Source organism: Stegostoma tigrinum, chromosome 36, assembly GCF_030684315.1.
Source record: "Stegostoma tigrinum isolate sSteTig4 chromosome 36, sSteTig4.hap1, whole genome shotgun sequence".
In the NCBI taxonomy this organism is placed as follows: domain Eukaryota; kingdom Metazoa; phylum Chordata; class Chondrichthyes; order Orectolobiformes; family Stegostomatidae; genus Stegostoma; species Stegostoma tigrinum.
Genome location: NC_081389.1, coordinates 26,005,161 through 26,024,649, shown reverse-complemented (window position 1 = coordinate 26,024,649; position 19,489 = coordinate 26,005,161). Strand labels below are relative to the sequence as shown.

The 19,489-nt window shown below is 39.7% G+C and overlaps 1 protein-coding gene across 5 annotated transcripts in view; it reads right to left on the bottom strand.

Moving 5' to 3' along the window:
• Positions 1–3,025: 3,025 nt before the first annotated feature.
• otud7a (OTU deubiquitinase 7A) overlaps positions 3,026–19,489 on the bottom strand; it is a 163,811-nt gene continuing 147,347 nt past the window's right edge. For all 5 annotated transcript variants that reach the window (XM_048520796.2, XM_048520801.2, XM_059640113.1 and 2 more), the window contains 5 exons: positions 15,721–15,848; positions 13,651–13,800; positions 8,231–8,345; positions 7,632–7,716; positions 3,026–6,728 (listed from right to left, as the gene is read on the bottom strand). In XM_048520796.2, the coding sequence (XP_048376753.1) occupies positions 5,364–6,728; positions 7,632–7,716; positions 8,231–8,345; positions 13,651–13,800; positions 15,721–15,848 (1,843 nt within the window). In that variant the 3' untranslated portion in view covers positions 3,026–5,363. The remainder of the gene's footprint in view (positions 6,729–7,631; positions 7,717–8,230; positions 8,346–13,650; positions 13,801–15,720; positions 15,849–19,489) is intronic.

Sequence of the window (19,489 nt, the reverse complement as noted above, 5' to 3'; positions counted from 1 at the left end):
GTGAAACAAGAAAACAGCTCAACGAGCCTCAACAACCTCAATGTAGCTCGTTGCTGCTAGTTAAACAATTTATTACATTCAGGAAAAAATTGATCTTTTTGATTATTCCCTTCCTGTCTTAAAATTTCTACAGGATTACCAGGTTTGTTTTGAATATCCTTCAATCCTTTCTCCATAGTGAATACAAATTTCCTCAATTTTAAATTGTTTTGGCCCAGAATATTTTGTATTTATTCTATATTCTTACTAAGGCACTTTTTTAAAAAAATGGTTTAGAGGCCAAGAACTGAACAGAGCATCGAAATAAGTAATAACTACACAGCAACAATACAAATCATTTAAGCCCTGCTATGCTCCTTCAGTGCTTGCGATTCAACCTTGGGAAGTTTGGATATAAAGACTTTTGTTAGGAGAAGTGACCAAAAACTTCTTCAAAGTTTAAAATCAAAGTCTTAGAATCCACAAGGGAGGGGACTCAAGAGCTTAGGACTCAAAAAAGGACAGGGGTGAAGTGAAAAAGGAAATTAGGAAAGCAAAGTGGGGATATGTGAAGACCATAAAATTGCAGAAAATTCAAAGGTATTTTATCAGTATCCTCTCTATGCTTTCCTAATTTCCTTCTTCACTTCACCTATCTCTACGTTTCTCTATGCTTCCTGAAATATTACTTTTTCCCCAGATTGTTTTACGAGTTCTTTTTAGCCTTTCCTTACTCTATATGTTTCTGGATAACATCGGGCTCTAGAGTTGGCAGTGCTACCCGTTTTCTTTGTGGAGACATGTCTACATTGTGCACATAGGTTCTCACTTTTGAACATTTCCCACTGACTTTCCTTCAAGTAGCTGCAGCCAGTCCACTTTACCAGATCATCTCTTAGCTTTGTCAAGTTTGTCTTCCCCTAATTTACAACTTTTACTCCTGTCCCTTCCCCTTCCATAATGATGCTAAGTGTAACTGTACTATGAGAATCATTTTCAAAATGACCATCCACTTAACTCACCTACCCAATTTCATTTACTCAGACTAAATCTAGAATTGCAACCTCCATAGTTGGGCTTGTTACGTGCTAGGTTTTTAAAAAAAAAGGTCCTTTGTGCCTTTCACACTGTTTGAGTCCCAGTTCATTCTAGGGTCATTGAAGTTCCCAACTACGATTGCATTATTCATTTTGCAGTTATATTTGCCTCCATATTTGTTCCTCTAATTCTGTCCCACTATTTTGGGGGTCTACAGCACACATCAAGCAGCGTGACTGCCATCATTTTTGTTCAGTTCAACCTCATTCGATGTTTAATGTGGGTGGCCTGCCGCTTCATAACTGTAGTTGTTTTTTTAAAAGAAAACCAATGATGCTACGTCTCCACCATTTTTATCCCTTTCTCTAATCTGCTGAAAACTCTACATCCAGAAATGTTGAGATGCATTTTCGACCTTTGTTATGCAACGTTTCTGCTAAATCAATGACAATTATGTTGCCATTTGTAAATGCCATCAGCTCTTTGGCTTTGTTTATCGTACTACTTACATTTACATATATACTTTAATACTGCCAAATTCCTGTGTTGCGTACATTTTAACATTTCCTGTCTTCTGTCACTAGGTTTTTGCCTCCTGTTCCCTTCTTGTAATTTACCTAGATTTTCATCCCTCTATCAATCAGTTTCAACCCTCTACAATGCACTATCTTCACCTTTAAAGAACAAGTCACATGGATGTATCAAAAGTCCAGCCTTGTTGATTTACAGACGCAATTTTATATTAATGTAAGTGATTGATCTTGAGTAAACTAAGATCTTTGCTCATTGTCCCACACCAATACAGCAATGAAGAATTAGGTGTATAATGTAACTGTGTAATATAAATGGCCCTACTTGACCTGGGACAGTTTGATGCTGACTCAGAGTTTAAGGATAGGAGGCCGTGGTGTAGAAGTGCTCCAATCCCCAACACTGACCCTCATCTTAAAATGGGACAAATCAGTGAGTATGTTAGCAAAGATAATCTAATTACTAATAGTAAAAGTCTTGTTCACAAATATGGCAGTTATCAAGGCTAAAATAATGCATTGTTGCTATTTTTGGTTAGCTTTTACTCACTCAGACAGCTATCAGATAAAAAGCTAGACATCATACTTCAATACAAGAAGAAATGGCCAGAGAATTCTCCAATGTAAGGGGTTTGTTAATGCTGAGGTTCTTGGAGAAGGTTGTTAAAAATAACCAAACATTCTGACTGTGAAACTAGTTAGTGCTTTTTCCTCACCTCAGCAAAGCAGCCTTTGATGGCACATGGTTCCTCCACAGACTCGAGTGCATTCTATGTAAGTCTGGTCATGATTGTCTGGAGAATACAGACAATTTCATAAGGGAGAAGAAGGTTGAGAGGTGACTTAATTGAAACGTATAAAATAATCAGAGGGTTAGATAGGGTGGATAGGGAGAGCCTTTTTCCTAGGATGGTGACGGCGAGCACGAGGGGGCATAGCTTTAAATTGAGGGGTGAAAGATATAGGACAGATGTCAGAGGTAGTTTCTTCACTCAGAGTAGTAAGGGAATGGAACGCTTTGCCTGCAACGGTAGTAGATTCGCCAACTTTAGGTACATTTAAGTCGTCATTGGATAAGCATATGGACGTACATGGAATAGTGTAGGTTAGATGGGCTTCAGATCGGTATGACAGGTCAGCACAAACATCAAGGGCCGAAGGGCCTGTACTGTGCTGCGATGTTCTATGTTCTATCACAGTAGAGCCTGATGCTGTTCATTTCTGACTTGTACCTGCACTTTACAACAAGGTCAATGGATGAAGAACAGCAGAAAGCCTGAAGGAATTCTCCTATTTATTCCTAAGGCATTTGGGCCAATAACAGTGGTTCAGTTGCTGCTGAATTTCACTGATGTAGCAGAGTGCATTAGCAATTACCAACTGAATGTTTAAGTTGATCCAATTAATAAACCTAACCTAAAGCAATGCCACATTGTTAATTTTAGACACATAGAAAATAAACAGTTTAATGCAGGAAGTCAGCATAACATGGGTTTTAATTTTTCAGTGCAAGTCAGGTGATAAACATTTAAAACAATACAGAATACCATGATCAAACAAGATAAGGCATCTCCCATTGAATATCCCATCTAATAATGGCATCTATCACATTCACCTCAATCATAATTTATTTTAACACACAACTTATGTCAGAGATCAGGTCTTTGCAATAAATTTCAGAAGTTTCTTGGTAAACTTGAAAATGAGCTTCTTGGGCTTATCACCATTTGGATAACCTTAGGATGATCATAATGAGAAAAATAATCCAGCAACAGTCAATCACAGTTCAAGCAAAACCTATTACTTTGTTTAATCTTTCAAAGAATTTTAGCAAGTTTCCTGAGCTCACTGGTTTTCACCATAAGTTAAATGTTTTAATGTTGTTGAAACGTCTGTCGTTTGCAAACTAGTTTCTTGTTCTGAAAACAGATAAATAAAAATAATGATGAATTTTCTCATTCCAAGTAGCCAGGTACATTTCAAGGTCTTGGAATTGATATTCTTTGCATCATTTCTCAACCTTAAGTTCAAAGTAATCAGAAAATATTAAACACTTAACTGTAAATTTCCATGAGAGCTTTCAGCACCTTCCTCCCTCTCCCAGAAGGACAGGAAGTTTTACATCAAGTTTAAAATGTCAGGTAGTCAGGTATTACTTCCCTCTTTCCCAAAAGTATTCTTCCATACTCTTGGGAATCTGGTGGGGATGTGGTTTCTGATTTTCTGAATGGATATAAATTGGGAGAGCCGAATCATTGAGTAATGTAAACAGCAAACTTAAGAGTTCCCTGATGGTACGCATGCAATCCACTGGTATTTATATTCTCCACTGTTACGGATACTGAAAAAATGAAATAAAAACAAGGTGTTGGAAATCCTTAGCAGGCTAGGCAGCATCTCTGGAAAGACAAACAGCTTGATAAAAGATCACTGAACTGCAACATAAACTGCTTCTCTCTTCAAAAGATACAGCCAGACCTGCTCAGTTACCCCATTTCTTTATTTTTGCTTTTGTCATTGTGTGCATAGTGGTAAGATTATTACAGAAGAGAATATTCCTATGAGCTTTATTTTCATATTAAAACAAAAAATGCAACATCATTGAAAATAAAAGCCGCACAGAACTAGTCTGTCTTGTTATTAAAAGAAGGCTAGTAGACAATCCCATGGCATGTTCACAGCAAAGTTGCTTCTTGAGCGTTGTTGTAATGTTAAGATACTAATCTTGCCTGTCCCTTTAAGGCCACTTCTAATATTCCCTGTTAGTATGAAAAAATTCAGGCAGTTGCAACTGCTTGTGAATTTTTGATGTCAATCACAGGGCAAGTATAACTGCTGTAAAGTTCTGGGTTTGGGGCAGAAGAACCCAAAAAACTGGCTTTTTCCTCTTTTCAACAATTGCTTTGAGTTTGTGGCAAAGTGTGATGTGATGTCTGCAGTGTGACAAACATACACAGATAAGATTAGAATGCATTCACTTAAAAATTCTTGGCTGGAAAGGGCAAAGCAATGAACTACAGCCACCGCAAAGCAGTGCACAAGATTTTTAACAGCTCAACAAAACACTGAAGCCATGTCAAAACACTGGAGCAAGGTTCAGAAAAACCCATTTCTTAAAGAAAGTTGCATGTTTACAAAATATCAAAATGTATGAATGCCTGGGCCACTCCTCAAGTCCACTGGAGCTTATAAACGCACATTACAAAGCTCTATTATATGCTTCTAGTTAACAGTTTCTGCAGTTAAATCACCTAATAAAATGGCAAATGTGTTTTTTTAATAAAAAGCGCAAAATATTGCTTTTGCAGCACATTTGTGAAAATAATATAAAAATAATTTCTATATTACAATTTTTAACTTTTGTTTGTAAATTTCAGTCATAATGCATCTTCTAGTTCACAAACACAAATATATGGTTATTTTCTGCTCTATGTCACCATATCACTTTTACATTGGTAACTAATGTGCAAATCATCTCCTGGCATTTACTTTGCTGTAGTGTAGTTTAAAAAAAAGTTGGAATTAATTATTTGGTAACAGTCCATGGAGTAACAAAATGAAAAAGTCTCACATTACTCCAGGTGAGTGAACAAAAATTAAGGGCTGGAGCATCAATTCTGAACAGAGGTTGTAATCTGTTCTAATATATCGACTGTAGCGCAACTCAAGGACTCTTGAAATGTAATGAACAGACTTTGCTTCATGGTATAAAGAGTTATAAATGGATGCTCAACTTAAGTTGCTCCTTCAAAATATTTGTAATGATGGATTTGGTTAATATTGAGAAACTGGAACGACATTTTCCAAACAATTCAGTTAAATAGACTTGCTTCCTCTTGCCCTACGTTGAAGTTCTTCTTTGTAACAGTAAGAGCAATAAAATTCTGTTTCTGGGCTGCCGTAGAAGGGGCAGTTGTGCTGTTTGCATCGGTTTTGTTGTAGGGAATAGGGAGGGGCCACCATAACCCGTCCTTTGGTTTGCTCTCCATTCTGCCACACTGAGGAAACACCCTCATCTGCATATTCCAAGTAGCCATTAACATCACTTGTAGAAAACCCATTGGTAAACGTGTTGCTTTTACGTTCAGGGGGCAGCAAACACTTCAGAGGTTCCATGGTTTCTACAGTAGGGAACCCTATTGGACAGTAAGTTTTATATGACAGCGAGCGACTATGCTGCGGGTATGTTGCACATGTTTTCAGGGAGCCGATGACGGGTGGCTGAACGTCAACTTGGTAGTCTGATGACTGAGATTTAACTTCAGACACATGAATGACATGCCGCAACAAAGCTGGCGTGTGCGTAAAGTGGGCAGAGGTGAGGGTGCCAGTTTTAGGGATCTCATTTCTGACGGGTGAATTGATCTCTGTTGCCTGACCACTCCTTCTTTGTGTTTTTGAGTTCAGCTGACCTATATGGCCATGACAAGAACCTTGAAGAGTGTCCACCTGAGGATGTGATTCCACCCTGCTTTTCTCAGATGGTTCATGTTCCATCTTTTTACACGTGGAGTTAGTGGAAGCTTTTTTCTCTGCCTCTTTGCGTTTTTGCTCCTGCTCTGCATTGAAGCGTTCCTGAGCAGTAGTCAAGTAATAATTAATCATTTCCTCGTGAAACTGATGTCTATGGCTAGTCAACAGAAGTCCAGCAAAAATGAACTTCCTCTCTCCTTGCATAGCAGCTCTCAATATGTTGAGGCTGAGTTTGACATCAGTGCTGTATTTCCACTGGTCAGCTGGTTTATCTATTGGAGCTTTAACAGAGGTAATATTTGACTTGTCAATAGGAGATGAACTTGAAGATTGCAATGACTCATCTTTACCTCCTTTATTAGATTTATTGGATTCTTTTTTCTTCCCTTTCTCTGCATTCTCCCCATTGCGCCCATTGCTTGAATTTCCTTTGCTGATTCTTCCATGCACCAAACCTCCAAGTCCTCCCATATTCTTCTTTATTTTAGTCCCCAGGGTTTTACTGAAGCTCCCGAGTTTGTTTGCGACAGAGTCTGTCCTATTCTTTTCCTTCTTTTGCTTATCGCCTTTATCTTTCTCTTTCTGGTTTTTGTTTCCATTAAGATGAGAGTTGCTGCAGATGGAGTCTCTGTCTGATTCTGAGTCTGACAGTGAATGGGCATCTTCCCCTACTGAAGCAGTTGGTGATTCTGGCTGGGCCAAAGGTGCCTGTGAGTACAAACAATTCATAACTAACCCAATAAAATCTACAGCATTATACAAAATTATTAGAATAAAACAAACTCATTTATATTAAAATGTGACTGTTGCAATAGTTTTGTCTAATGTAGTGCCTCACTGAGGCTGTGTGTATGTAGCCTTTGACAATAAGTGCCATTCAGATATTTCACTGTAGGCACACAGCTGTGAAAACCTGGCATCTACACATGTCCTGCATGATAGAAACCACCAGAGAATAATCAGCAGATAATTTCCTTCCTTTAGGGTAAGGGTTTTGAGACCAATTGTGGAATCGAAACAACTGTACATGAATTGAGCCAACTAAACACAGACCAGTTAACTGAACCTGTGATCTTCCTATTTCGCATAGCTCACACTTGCACTATGAAAGGTAGTTAGCCATTCATCTGCCAGAAAATAGTAAAACTAACTTTATTTTATGTCAGCAGATACCCACAGCTGGATTAAGCTTGTTATACTAAAAAATGTATTTGTGACTCGAGAATGGAAAATGAAAATTTATATTTACAATGGTCATATATCAAATCACACTGTTAACAGCAATAACATAAATCAAATAGCAGTCAAAGCAAATAGCTTTGAAACCCCACTGTGCAAGATGGCACAAATTTCAATGTAAACACAACAAGCTCTTTTGTTCACTCCACGGAGGTATTAATTCACTCATAATAAATAGGGTAACACTATGTTGAAAATAACAGACAGAATTTTACAACTGATATACAAGTTTTCACAATGTCATTGCTCATGTAAAAAACATGCATTATTACAGTCTCTGTTGTATAGCATCATTGAAGATATGCTTTACAAGCCACATAAATCAAAGCAGGAAATGTTGTCCCTTCCACTTTAAAAGCAGAAATACTTTACCCTAGTTTCAGCAGGAATACAGATCCAGGATACATTCATATAGCTATGCAGTAGGTGAAGTTTGGCTTCCAGAGAAAGGACTAAGCTGGAAGACAAGAATGCACGGTGATAAAACATCTACATGGACAAAAGGTTAGCCACCGCCTGTAGTAACTTTAACAACCCTAACTATGAATTGACATCAGATAAAACCAGTCAATTATTATACATTCAATTGGCATAAGTCTTCAGGCAAAGACTGTGGGCTGCATGGTAGCTCACAGTGTCAGGGACCCTAGTTCGATCCCAGCCTTGGGTGACTGTGTGAAGTTTGCACACTCTCCCTGTCTGTTTGGGTTTCTGCCACGTGCTCCAGATTTCTCCCACAGTCCAAGGTTAGGATTGGCTATGCTAAGTGCTGATTTCGGGAGATAGGGTAAGGGTCTGGGTCTGGGCACTGACCCAACGGGCCAAATGGCCTCTTTCTGCTCTATAGAGATTTTATGATTCTATGATAAAGTTGAAAAATTGCTACATGTAAAATAAAAGCTTTGTGATTCTCAAAAGGGAACAAAATATATGGTTTGAAATTAAAAGCAAATTAAATCAAATGTACTCACTTGGCCAACTTGGTGTTATCATTGTCATCCTTTCCCCACTCCCAATCTTTCTTGGGATCCATTGCAAAGTGCAAAGGTAGCAGTTTGTGTTCTGAGTCAGTCAAGGGAATTGCAGCTAAACAACAGAAAATATTACAGCAACAAATATATAATATTGACAATTAGTATCTCTTTCAGGTGTTGGAAAAGAACAGTTTTCTGAATGGAGAAATTTTTTTTTGCAATCTTACTGAGGGTCATTAATATTAGAATTGTGAAGCTATAATTGTTTTTGAATGCTTGATAGTGTAGGCGCATGGCTTTATTCTGAATCTGTGCCTAACGCATGCGATAGCTTCAAGACCGTGTCACCTGTACAGCTGCACACCAATTTCTCAACCTAATGTGAAGACATGGAGCAGAAGCCAAGCTTTTTGTTTTAAAGGCACAAATTGGAATCACCATAGACAAGATGAGAAACTTGGCATTTGTGAAAACATCCGTATAACTCCAGCTCCAATCAATAATTCAGTAACAAAAACAAACTGATTAATTAATCCCATGCCCAAATCAATGTGTTAGTTCTAGTAGACATATACCAAATAAAGGTAAGCGAAATTTTTTTGGATTCCCTGGAAATAAAGCTTTCCAACCAAATCAAGTATCTGCGTAAATAAGAGAAGGCTCAATATTCATTGCAAGTGTAATTAAACTATACAAAGACAAAAAGGCACGGTAACAAATAGAAAGCAGATACTACAAATGCTAGAAACATGCAGCAAGGCAATGAACTTATGTCGAGAAAAAACAAGCCTTGGGCTTGTGTGTGGAGTTTACACATTCTCCCTGTGCCTGTGGGTTTCCTCTTGTTGCTCCAGTTTCCTCCCACAGTCCAAAGATATGCAGGTTAGGTGGAGTGACCATGCTGAAAACAGATGGCAACACAGTGTCCAGGGATGTGTAGGTTATCAGAGTGAGCCAAAGTATAAACCCCATGTGGGGTTACAGTGATGGGGTGGGTCTGGGTGGAATGCTCTTCAGAGGGCCAGTGTCAACTGGCCTCTTTCTGCACTGGAGGGATTGTGATTCTAACTACATTAAGAAAGGAATCATACAAAACATTGATCTGGCTATTTTCAAAATGATCATAAATGTACTTTTAGCATCTTATGTCTGTGTTTTATCTTTCGTTAGATTATACTACCTACAATGTACTTAATCAAGTGATACGTAAGTTGACCCTCTGGCTCAGGCCTGTCCACTCTGCAGGTTTCTGTATCAATGTAATTGCACAAATGTGCTCAATGAAAACAAACAGAATTTATACAACAGCTTTTGTAACTCCAGATGTCCCACCACATTATAGGCAATGAGCTACTTTTTAAGTACTGTGATTATTAGAATACTTGAGATGTGGCTGGCAATTTGTCCCACAAACACCATACAACACTGGCCAGAAAATTTGCTTTCAAATAATGTTAACTGAGGGATTAACATTCTGTCAGGCCACTTGAAAGAGCTCCGTGGCTCTTCTTGGAATAGTCCTGTGTAATATTTTCTAGAACAGATCAGGCTTAATTTAATCATTTTACCCAAGAAACACATTTGATAGCGCAGCATTCGCTCAGTCCTGCATTGGTGTGTCCTCAATTACATGTAGCAGGGCATGAAACCATGATCTTCTGATGTAGTGGCATGAATACCACCCACTGAACAAGCTTGACACGTTAGTGTATAGCACCATTGTGAAATACTGAATAAATACACAGAACCTACTTTGAGCCCGGATACGCATTTCACAATAAAAAAAAAGCATTACAACACTGGAGGAGAAAAATAAAACTGGATGATATTTACACTTGCGATGATGCAGATTAAAACTTAATCATCATCCTATTTGACTCTTTCTACAGTGACAGCAAGGAGTACAGTGCCATATGGTGTTAACAGCATATTGCACTGCTGAAATGTTCCTCACTTAGAGTGCAAGGTCTCAGACAACTAAACTTCACTTTTTTTTTCATCAAATTGGAAATACTTGTTAATGGATATGATTGTCCACCTAGGAAATTCCATGTCACTAGTTTGCAGACAGTGAGGACTACAGCTGTTGGAAGCCAGAGTCAGTAGATGTGAAGCTAGAAAAGCACAGCAGGTCAGACAACATCCGAGGAGCAGGGGAGTCCATGTTTTACACTGAAACATTTAATCAGGACTGGGGAGGGGGAGGGGAGCCCAGACGTAAATGGGGAGGGTCGGGTCGGGTGGGGAAGGGTAGATGAGATGATGATAGGTAGATGTAGTTAGGAGGTTATTGTGATTGGTCAGTAGGAAGGGTGGAGCAGATAGGTGAGTAGGAAGATGGACAGGTTAGGTCAGGTCAAGGAGACAAAGAGGAGGGGAGGGCTGGACATGGGATAAGGTTAGGGCTGGATTTTGAAGCTGGTGAAGTCAATATTGAGGCCATTGGGCTGTAGGCACCCAGGTGAAATATCTGGTGTTATTCCTCCAATTTACATTTGGCCTCACTCTGATAGTCGAGGCAGCCAAGCATGGACATGTCGCCTGGTGAGTGACAAGGGGAATTAAATGGATGTCAACCAGAAGGTCAGGTTGGTTGGTGCGTGCAGAATGTGAATGCTCCACAAATTGGTCCTCAAGTCTGTGTTTGGTCTCCCCAATATAGAGGAGACCACATCAGGAAAAAGGATACAATAGATCAGGTACAATAGATTCGGAGGTTGGTGGGGTGGTACGTAAGGACTATGGGAAATTTATCCTTATTGTTGTTGGGGGTGGGGAGGGTGTTTGAGGACAGAAATGCAGGACATGAGGGAGATATGGTTAAGGGCATCCTTAATTACAGAGAAGGTTCAGGTGCTCTGTGGCTGATAAGCCTGATCCTGGAGCTGCATTTCTACCACATGTTTGGCAGGAGTTTCTGAAAGGTGGAAGTAGTCTTTGGCCTTGAGATCATTGGCATTCCTTTCTCTAGTTCCTATTCCATATTTTCTCTTGCTGTTGGGTGTACTTGAATTATGACCCTTCATAACAGCAGTTTCTTCCAAGTCAGTGTTTTCTCAGCAAGGGTCTTCCACGTGATTCCACATGGCTGGCTCAACAGAGTTGGTTTTGGGTGATTGCAGTCTCAATGCTGGTACTGGCAGCTGCTTCAAGGACAGTGATGTTTATATGCCTGTCCTCCCAGCTGTTGCAAAGAACCCATGTCAAAGAGCTTTAGTGGTGCCTTGCAAAGACATGTTGTTTCGCCAGATATCTTTTAAAGGTTTTAGTCCAGACTTACAAATAAATGAGAAATTTGAATATATGGAGGCTAATAAATTTATTGCTTTTGCTCTTCTAACCAAGGCAAGTTGTTCCATGAAATGGTGGCTGTGCGAAGAAAATGCAAGTTACATTTGAAATTTATAAACTGTACCAGCAGATGGCAACAAACTCTAAATTATTCCACAGTAGTGACCAGACTAAACCCTACTGACTCAAACTGGAATTTGATAGAAATTTTCATTAAAACATGTTCAATCTTCTACATTTAAGAATAACAGAATAAACAAATGGATATCAGAAATATTTTGTTTTATGCAAATACTTCCCACCTCAAAATAATAACGTATCCACATGAAAAGCCATGTTCAAGGTACCCCATCCTGCTCATGCCCAGCTCTGCTCCCGCTCACCACTTCCTTCCTCTGTGCTGTCACTGTGAGCCAAGGCTATGGAGAAGAGCATCAAGAAGCACGAGGAGCAACTTTGAAAGGTCATTTGAAGGGTCCTGACCCAAAACTTCAGCTTTCCTGTTCCACTGATGCTGCCTGACCTGCTATGTTCCTCCAGTTCAACACTTAGTTATTAAATCTAACAATCCCAGATTGGCACTTCTGCACCGTCCAGACCTGCACTTTCAGCAGCCCTGAAACTTCTGGCTTCTAATTCAATCTGGCCCTGAAGTCTGGCTTCTTATTGAAGAATCTTGAGAAGTTACCCATTTTGAGGAGAGGGAACCAGCAAAAGGATGGGTTGGGGTGGGGGACAAGCTGCTTCAAAATGGCAATAATCAGGTCACACGGCCCTATGTCACACTGGTGAGAAACTACATTTTATCTAATGATGTTAAACAAGGTTACAGACCCTATAAACTTACCAAAGACAATGCAAAACAACATTAATAGGGGCAACTTAAAACATGTAGTTACTATAATACATCATTTGGGATCTACATAAAGAGAAAATACTATTCCACTATGCTCAGACAGTGGAAAACAATATGACCAGAACAGTAAAACTAGCAGCAGCAGATCGATCAACAGCAAATGCAGCTCAACTTGTTCCAGATAATAGGAGTGTGCAGGGAAAAAAGGAAAAAGAATGAGTGCGCTGAAAAACAGGGGAAACATAGATGATATTAGAAATGCATGAGAGTTCTGTCAACATCTGAACAAAGATTAATTGTCTCTTCTCATTCAGATGCTGGCATTTCCAATATCTTGTTTTCAGTAAAACAAAAAGTGTCATACTGAGATGGCTGCATAAAGTATGACCATTATTTAGTAATCATTTCACCTGTCTGTTCTTTCAGTTCATATCACTTGTCATTTGAAACATTTTAGTATCCAGTACAGACCTATAGTATCTTCCTATAATTTTCTAAACTTAAACACATTCTCCATAAACACAAGGCCATTTTTCATCTTCTGAACATGAAACTCTTGCTGTGGTTGGAACTCAATCTTGTCTCAGAGATAAGTGCACTACCACTCAGTTAAACTAAACTGTAACAACATGAAATCAAACCAGTCAGCTAGAATTTTTTCATTTTTCATCTTCTGAACATGAAACTCTTGCTGTGGTTGGAACTCAATCTTGTCTCAGAGATAAGTGCACTACCACTCAGTTAAACTAAACTGTAACAACATGAAATCAAACCAGTCAGCTAGAATTTTTTCATTTTTCATCTTCTGAACATGAAACTCTTGCTGTGGTTGGAACTCAATCTTGTCTCAGAGATAAGTGCACTACCACTCAGTTAAACTAAACTGTAACAACATGAAATCAAACCAGTCAGCTAGAATTTTTTCATTTTTCATCTTCTGAACATGAAACTCTTGCTGTGGTTGGAACTCAATCTTGTCTCAGAGATAAGTGCACTACCACTCAGTTAAACTAAACTGTAACAACATGAAATCAAACCAGTCAGCTAGAATTTTTTCCTACTCATTTTCACAAGGACATTAATTTTTAGTATTGAGTAATTGAATATTACCTTGTTTAGTCCAAGATTGTGTTCAACAAACAGCCTCCTTGAAATTTCAAGGCTGTTTTGAAAGTGAAATGTCTGTTTGATTATCTTTGAACCTTTTTCAAATCAGTTGAGGCTTTGACATCACATACAGGCAAATGGCAAGAAAATACATACATAATACCTTGTTCCCGCTGTTGATCATTCTGTTCCATAGAAACCAGTGCAGAGAAATGGGCCTGGTCGTAGGCTAAGACTAAAGGTGAGCAGTGACATCTGTTAGGGGGTACTTCCAGAGGTAAGTAAATTCCTCCAAAAGGTATTGGTGCAAATGCTGCAACAATAAAAAGCATTAACATTTCTTCAGCATACTGGGCACTGGGATGTGAAATAATCGACTGATATAGCAGAGTCATCTCAAAACTAAAGATGGCCTTTTCTTCACAGCCGTCTATTGGAAGATCCTATTTCAAACGTAACCTAACTATTCTTATTTAGGTACTGACTGGACTGCTATGTATTTACAGCATTTTCCATGACATCAAATTATTCATTAATTGAGTATTGCATCTCAAAATCACTATTTGCAGACTGGAGAAACAGCACAAAGTGCTAATATTAAACAATTGTGCATTTTGCTGAAGAATTCCTTGTCTAGCTTGCTGCTCAAGTTTAACTGCACCTGTAATAGTTACTGAAGGCACTGATAATTTAAAACAATCTTGAAACAAAACACCACAGATGCTGCCACATTTGCTTCTCCAGCAACATGTATTTTGTTTCAGATTTTCAGCACCCACAGCTCTTTGTTTTTTGGATTAAGTTGTAAATTGGACAGACTTATTTAAAACAATTCACTGAATATTATTCTTGAGGTGAACGTGCTCTTCTTCATTCTTGGTACATAGTCACTATTATTTAAAGTTTATCAACTCTCCCCTTTCTGCTCTACATATACCAACTATGGTCAAGCATGCAGCTGCCCGCTAGTGCTGTCTTCAAACTGGTTGTAAATATATGTAGTTAACAACATGGCAAGCAATACTACCTGTAATTTTACTCCTACTGCATGACAATATCTGGCCCCTAACTTCATCTTTACTTGTATATGGCTGCAGATACAGGAGGCAGATCTTGTACTATATATAGTATCCTGTGGCTCAGGGTGTACCTGTAACTAGTTCTTGAACCAGCTGCTGTGAAATTTGAAGGTACAAAGTGAATGACACATGGAGAATTTTTCTGTCGAACACCATTACAAAGAGATCTTAACCAAATGGGTCAATGGGCTGAAAAATGGCAGACGGTGTTCAATGTGGATAAACGCAAGGTATTGTGTTTTGGTACAACAAACGGGCAGGGCTTCTACAATTGACGGTAGGGCCTTGGTAGTGTTGGAGCATCAAGGGGCCTAGGGGTGCAGGTACATAATTCTTTGAAGTTTGTGTTACAGATAGACAGGGTGGTTAAAAAGGCTTTTAGTACACTTACCTTCCTTGCTCAGTCCTTTGAGTTAGCAGTTGGGAAGTCATGTTGAGGTCGTAAAGGACATTGGTAAGGACTTGTCTGGAATACTGTGTCTAGTTCTTTTTGCCCAGTTATAGGAAGGATATTATCAAGCTGGAGAGGGTTCAGAAGAGATTTAATGTACGTTGCTGGGTATGGAAGATTTGAGTTGTAAAGCAAGGCTGGATTGACTGAGACTTGTTTTTACTGGAACGTAGAAGGTTGAGAGATTTTATAAAATCATGAGGTCTAAAAATAGGGTTATTGGGAGGTGTCTTTTCCCTAGAATAGGGTATTTTAAGACTGGGAGGAGGCACACTTTTATGGTGAGGGGAGAGAAATTTAAAAAAGGTACAGGGGTAAAGCAGAGGGTGGCTCGCGTGTGGAATGAACTTCCTGAGGAAGTGGTGGATGTGAGCATAGTTATGGCTTTTAAAAGACACCTGGGTAAGTACACGAACAAGAAATGTTGGAAGGATATGGGCTAGCAGCGGGCAGGTAGAGCTAGTTTAGTTTGGAATTATGATTGGCATGGACTGGTTGGGCCAAAGGGTCTGCTTCCGTGCTGTATTACTATGCTTGAAGTGCCTAACCTTTACGATGTGTCACTGCGTGGCTAAGGTTCCACAAGAACTCAGGTGACAGGCCAGTCTAACTAGTTTCACTGTGTGGTGTTGCCCACTGGAATATTGAATCACTTGGAGAAAATTACCTTAAAAGAATAAAACAGAAGAAAAGGCAGACTAACCTTCACCTCCAGAATCCCTTAGCATTGTATCTGCAACAACAACAATTGGTCTTCGTAATACATGAGCCAAAACAAAGACATGGAACTCCTCTAAACTTTCATAAACTGGATCCTCTGTGTTATCCACACTGTGAATAAAAAAGGTTACCCAATGGTGTTATACAAAGTATATAACTTCATAGTATCTTATAAATTCACAAGGTAAACCTTTCTTTCAAATCAAATTGTATCGTTCTTGTTCTAGTCAAGATGAAGGATACATGGTAATTGATTTTTACTTGCGGTATCCAACGTCAGCATCAAGTACACCCAAGTCAGGGAAGGCAAGGTGAGATGCAAAGTAAAAGATTTTCTATTATGTCCTAAAGCATCTCAGTGCTCAACTCAGGTCTTTTTATTCAATTTCCAGGCCAGCTATTCCTGTTAATTTGGTGTCATTATCTGGGAGAGCTTTGGAATATGAGCCCATATCCTGAAGGAACTGGGCTAGATCGTTTGAAAACATTTTACATAGGATTCTAAACTAGAACAGAGACGACTGTTCATTTAATTGGCTTGGGCCGATGTTTAACCCATTGAACCGAATTCTCAGACAAACATGTATTATTTATGACTTATGGGTGCTAGTTTTTTCTGTAAGCACTCTCTACCAACAGACACTTTTTAGGTTACCATAGTTGCCTCTGAATCTAAAAATGGATACATCTAGTAGCATAAATTTCTACATGAAATATGTTTAATATAAGAAACCCATACACTTCAGACTTGTGAATTTCGAAATTATATACATCTTTGAGTGAAGGTAACGCATTTTAGATTGAATCATTTGAAGAATTGACATTCTACTGCTTTGTAGGCATCTGAAGTGCTTTCCATCTTGAGGCTTAGACACTGCATGTACTGACAATTTTATTTTATTTCTTCTGTCATTTCAGGTCTTTCTCTCTTAGCATTCTGCATTATTTTGCAAATGCAAAGGGGTTAAGTGTTAATGCTGTAGCAAGATGAGAAAGCATGGTCCAAGATAACTCGACTTCTTCAGCAGGCAAACATTTTAACAGATGCTCCAGTGATTTTATTCTACCAAATGGATGGCTGAAAGTAGGCTTCCACCTCCAAAAGCAGTAGCATTCAGACACCAAGAGGATGAAGAGCCTCTCAAGCAGGTTACATTCTTAGGTTGAAGAATAGTACTGCAAAGTTAAATGAGATTATTTGCAGAATTCTACTCATGACATATTCTATTCCAATCATGATTAAATGCAGTTAAATGTAACAGGTTCTGATAGTTACTCCAAATAATTGAAGACAATAATCAAACAGACAGCAAATATTCTGGGTATTCTTTCAGTAGTAACTGGAATTCTAGACAGTGGAAGCCAGAATGTCAAGGCTTCCCTACACATGGGTGACATCACTGTTTTCTGCTCAGATTTGCTGTCAGTGTGCAGACTCGCAAGCATCTCAAACCAGTTTGAACTGGCCTCTGGGGCCAGGTAAATTGAGGCAAGAGTGAGACCATGTTCTCTGGAAACTGGGCTGACTGATCCTTTATACCTTTCATCATTAGGACAGATTATGTGAAGGTGCTGGGTGTACGGCCTGGAGGCACTGCGGTGTGCATCTAAGCTTAGGAAGAGCATATTGCGAAGGTGAGGCAGAAACTGGGCAGATGGGAGCACTGCTCTCTCTCCATTACGGGTTAAAATAAAATGCTGGTCATCAGGTGTGACACATTCTTGGTGTTATAATAGGTCTGGCCAATTCCCTGACCCTGCACCACTGCAGTCACCCAAGCCGACCTCCATTTCATGTGGAGGTCAAACGTGGATCAAGTCTGAAGGGGCACCACATATAAAGCTCTAGATGGGTAGGGGTAATGTACCCAATACCATCCTCATTCTGGTGGCCACGCTTGTGTACATCTGCATCAAGTTGTGTACACACCCTTGGTACTCAAGCACCAACTGTCACTACGTACTGAGGTTCTATCTTTCCCCAGAGGTATGTAGGATAGGTCTGACCTTATTGCCGCAGAACACTCCAAGTAGTTGGGCTGTTTCGTTTCACCTATCTTTTGTGGAGAAATTTGCAAAGATAAACACCTTTGACCACATATCCATTAGGAAGTGGTTAGCAAGTAACAATCTTGAGACCCTGTGGAATAAGGAGAGGGTGGATCCCTGAGCAGACTGCCAAAGTCATTTGGCAGAATGCCCTATCACAGAACTTTCCAACAAACGCCAAGACATCACTTGTCTGATGATGACATGGGCACTACTCATCAAATTCTTCATGTATGCCTGGACTCCTTATGCATATTGCCCTTAAAGCAGCTGGTGGGTTGGATGGGGGGTGGGATGAAACTGTCACACATGTCCTTCTGGAACGTATGTATGCAAAGGTAGTCCGGCGACAGACACAGTAATTTTGTACAGAGTTGTCCTGAGCAGCTCCTTGATGCAAGACTCTGTGCTATACAGGATCCCTGTAACACATACAGACATTGACTGCATCTGGAAGACCGTCAACTTGATGAAGGACACTCTCCGGTGTTCCCAAACCTGTTGGTCTTTCAGTGCGAAGAGTTGGTCTCGATCGAATTTTGCAGACTGGCAAATTCCAAGGTCCAGGACTAAGTGCTGAGGGATGCACAAAAGCTTAGCAGGGCCACCATGGCCTAAGTTCTTTCTGCCGAAGTACAATGATGGTCCATTCAGTTATTGGACACTCTTGATGCCTCAAATACATGTAAATCGTTTCTTACATAATTAAAAAATGACTTTGGTTTGTTGCAACTATAAAGAAAGTCAAACCCAAATGTTGGTTCTCAATATGCAAAGAATGTACAAAACTGTGCGGCATGTTGGCGCAGTGGTTAGCATTGCTGCCCATAGAGCCAGGGACTCTGATACGATTCTACTCTCAGACAACTGTCTGTGTGGAATTTGCATGTTCTCATGTCTGCATGGGTTTCTGCTGGGTGCTCCAGTTTCCTCCCACAGTCCAATTGTGTACAGGTTAGGTGAACTGGCCATGCTAAATTGCCCACAGTGTTCAGGAATGTGTAGGATAGGTGGGTTGGCCATTGGAAGTGCAGGATTACAGGGACAGGGTAGGGGGATAGGTCTGGGTGGGAAGCTGATTGGAAGGTTGGTGTGGACTTGTTGCGCCAAATGGCTTGTTTCCACACTGTAGGAATTCTATTAGAAAAAGACTGAACTGCTTTTCTATCTGTGTATGTCCAAAACAAAAATTAAAATATGCTTTGCAAAAAAAAAAATTGGATCAACTTTGTTGTAGCTCATCTTTGAGGGTGTTACAAGAAATGCAACCTATGTAATACGGGAGGGATAACTACAATACCTGCCCACTGGACATTAGTTAAATCATCATCAAATTTTCATAGAATTAAAGAATCCCTACAATGTGAAAGGAGACCATTCGGCTGAAGTCCTCACTGATCTCTGAAAAGCATTCCATCCAGACTCATTTCATTATTTAATCCCTGTAACTCAGCATTTGCCATGGCTAATCTACTTAATTTACATATCTGTGGACACTGTGGGAAATTTAGTGATGGCCAATCCACATAATCTGCACACCTTTGGACTGTGGGAGGAAACTGGATCGCCCAGAGTAAATGCATGCAGACACGGGACAATGTGCAAACTCCCCAGAGGCAGATGCCCAAGGGTGGAATCAAACCAGGTTCCCTGGTGCTGTGAGGCAGCACTGTTAACCAGTGAGCCACCGGGCTGCCCTTTTG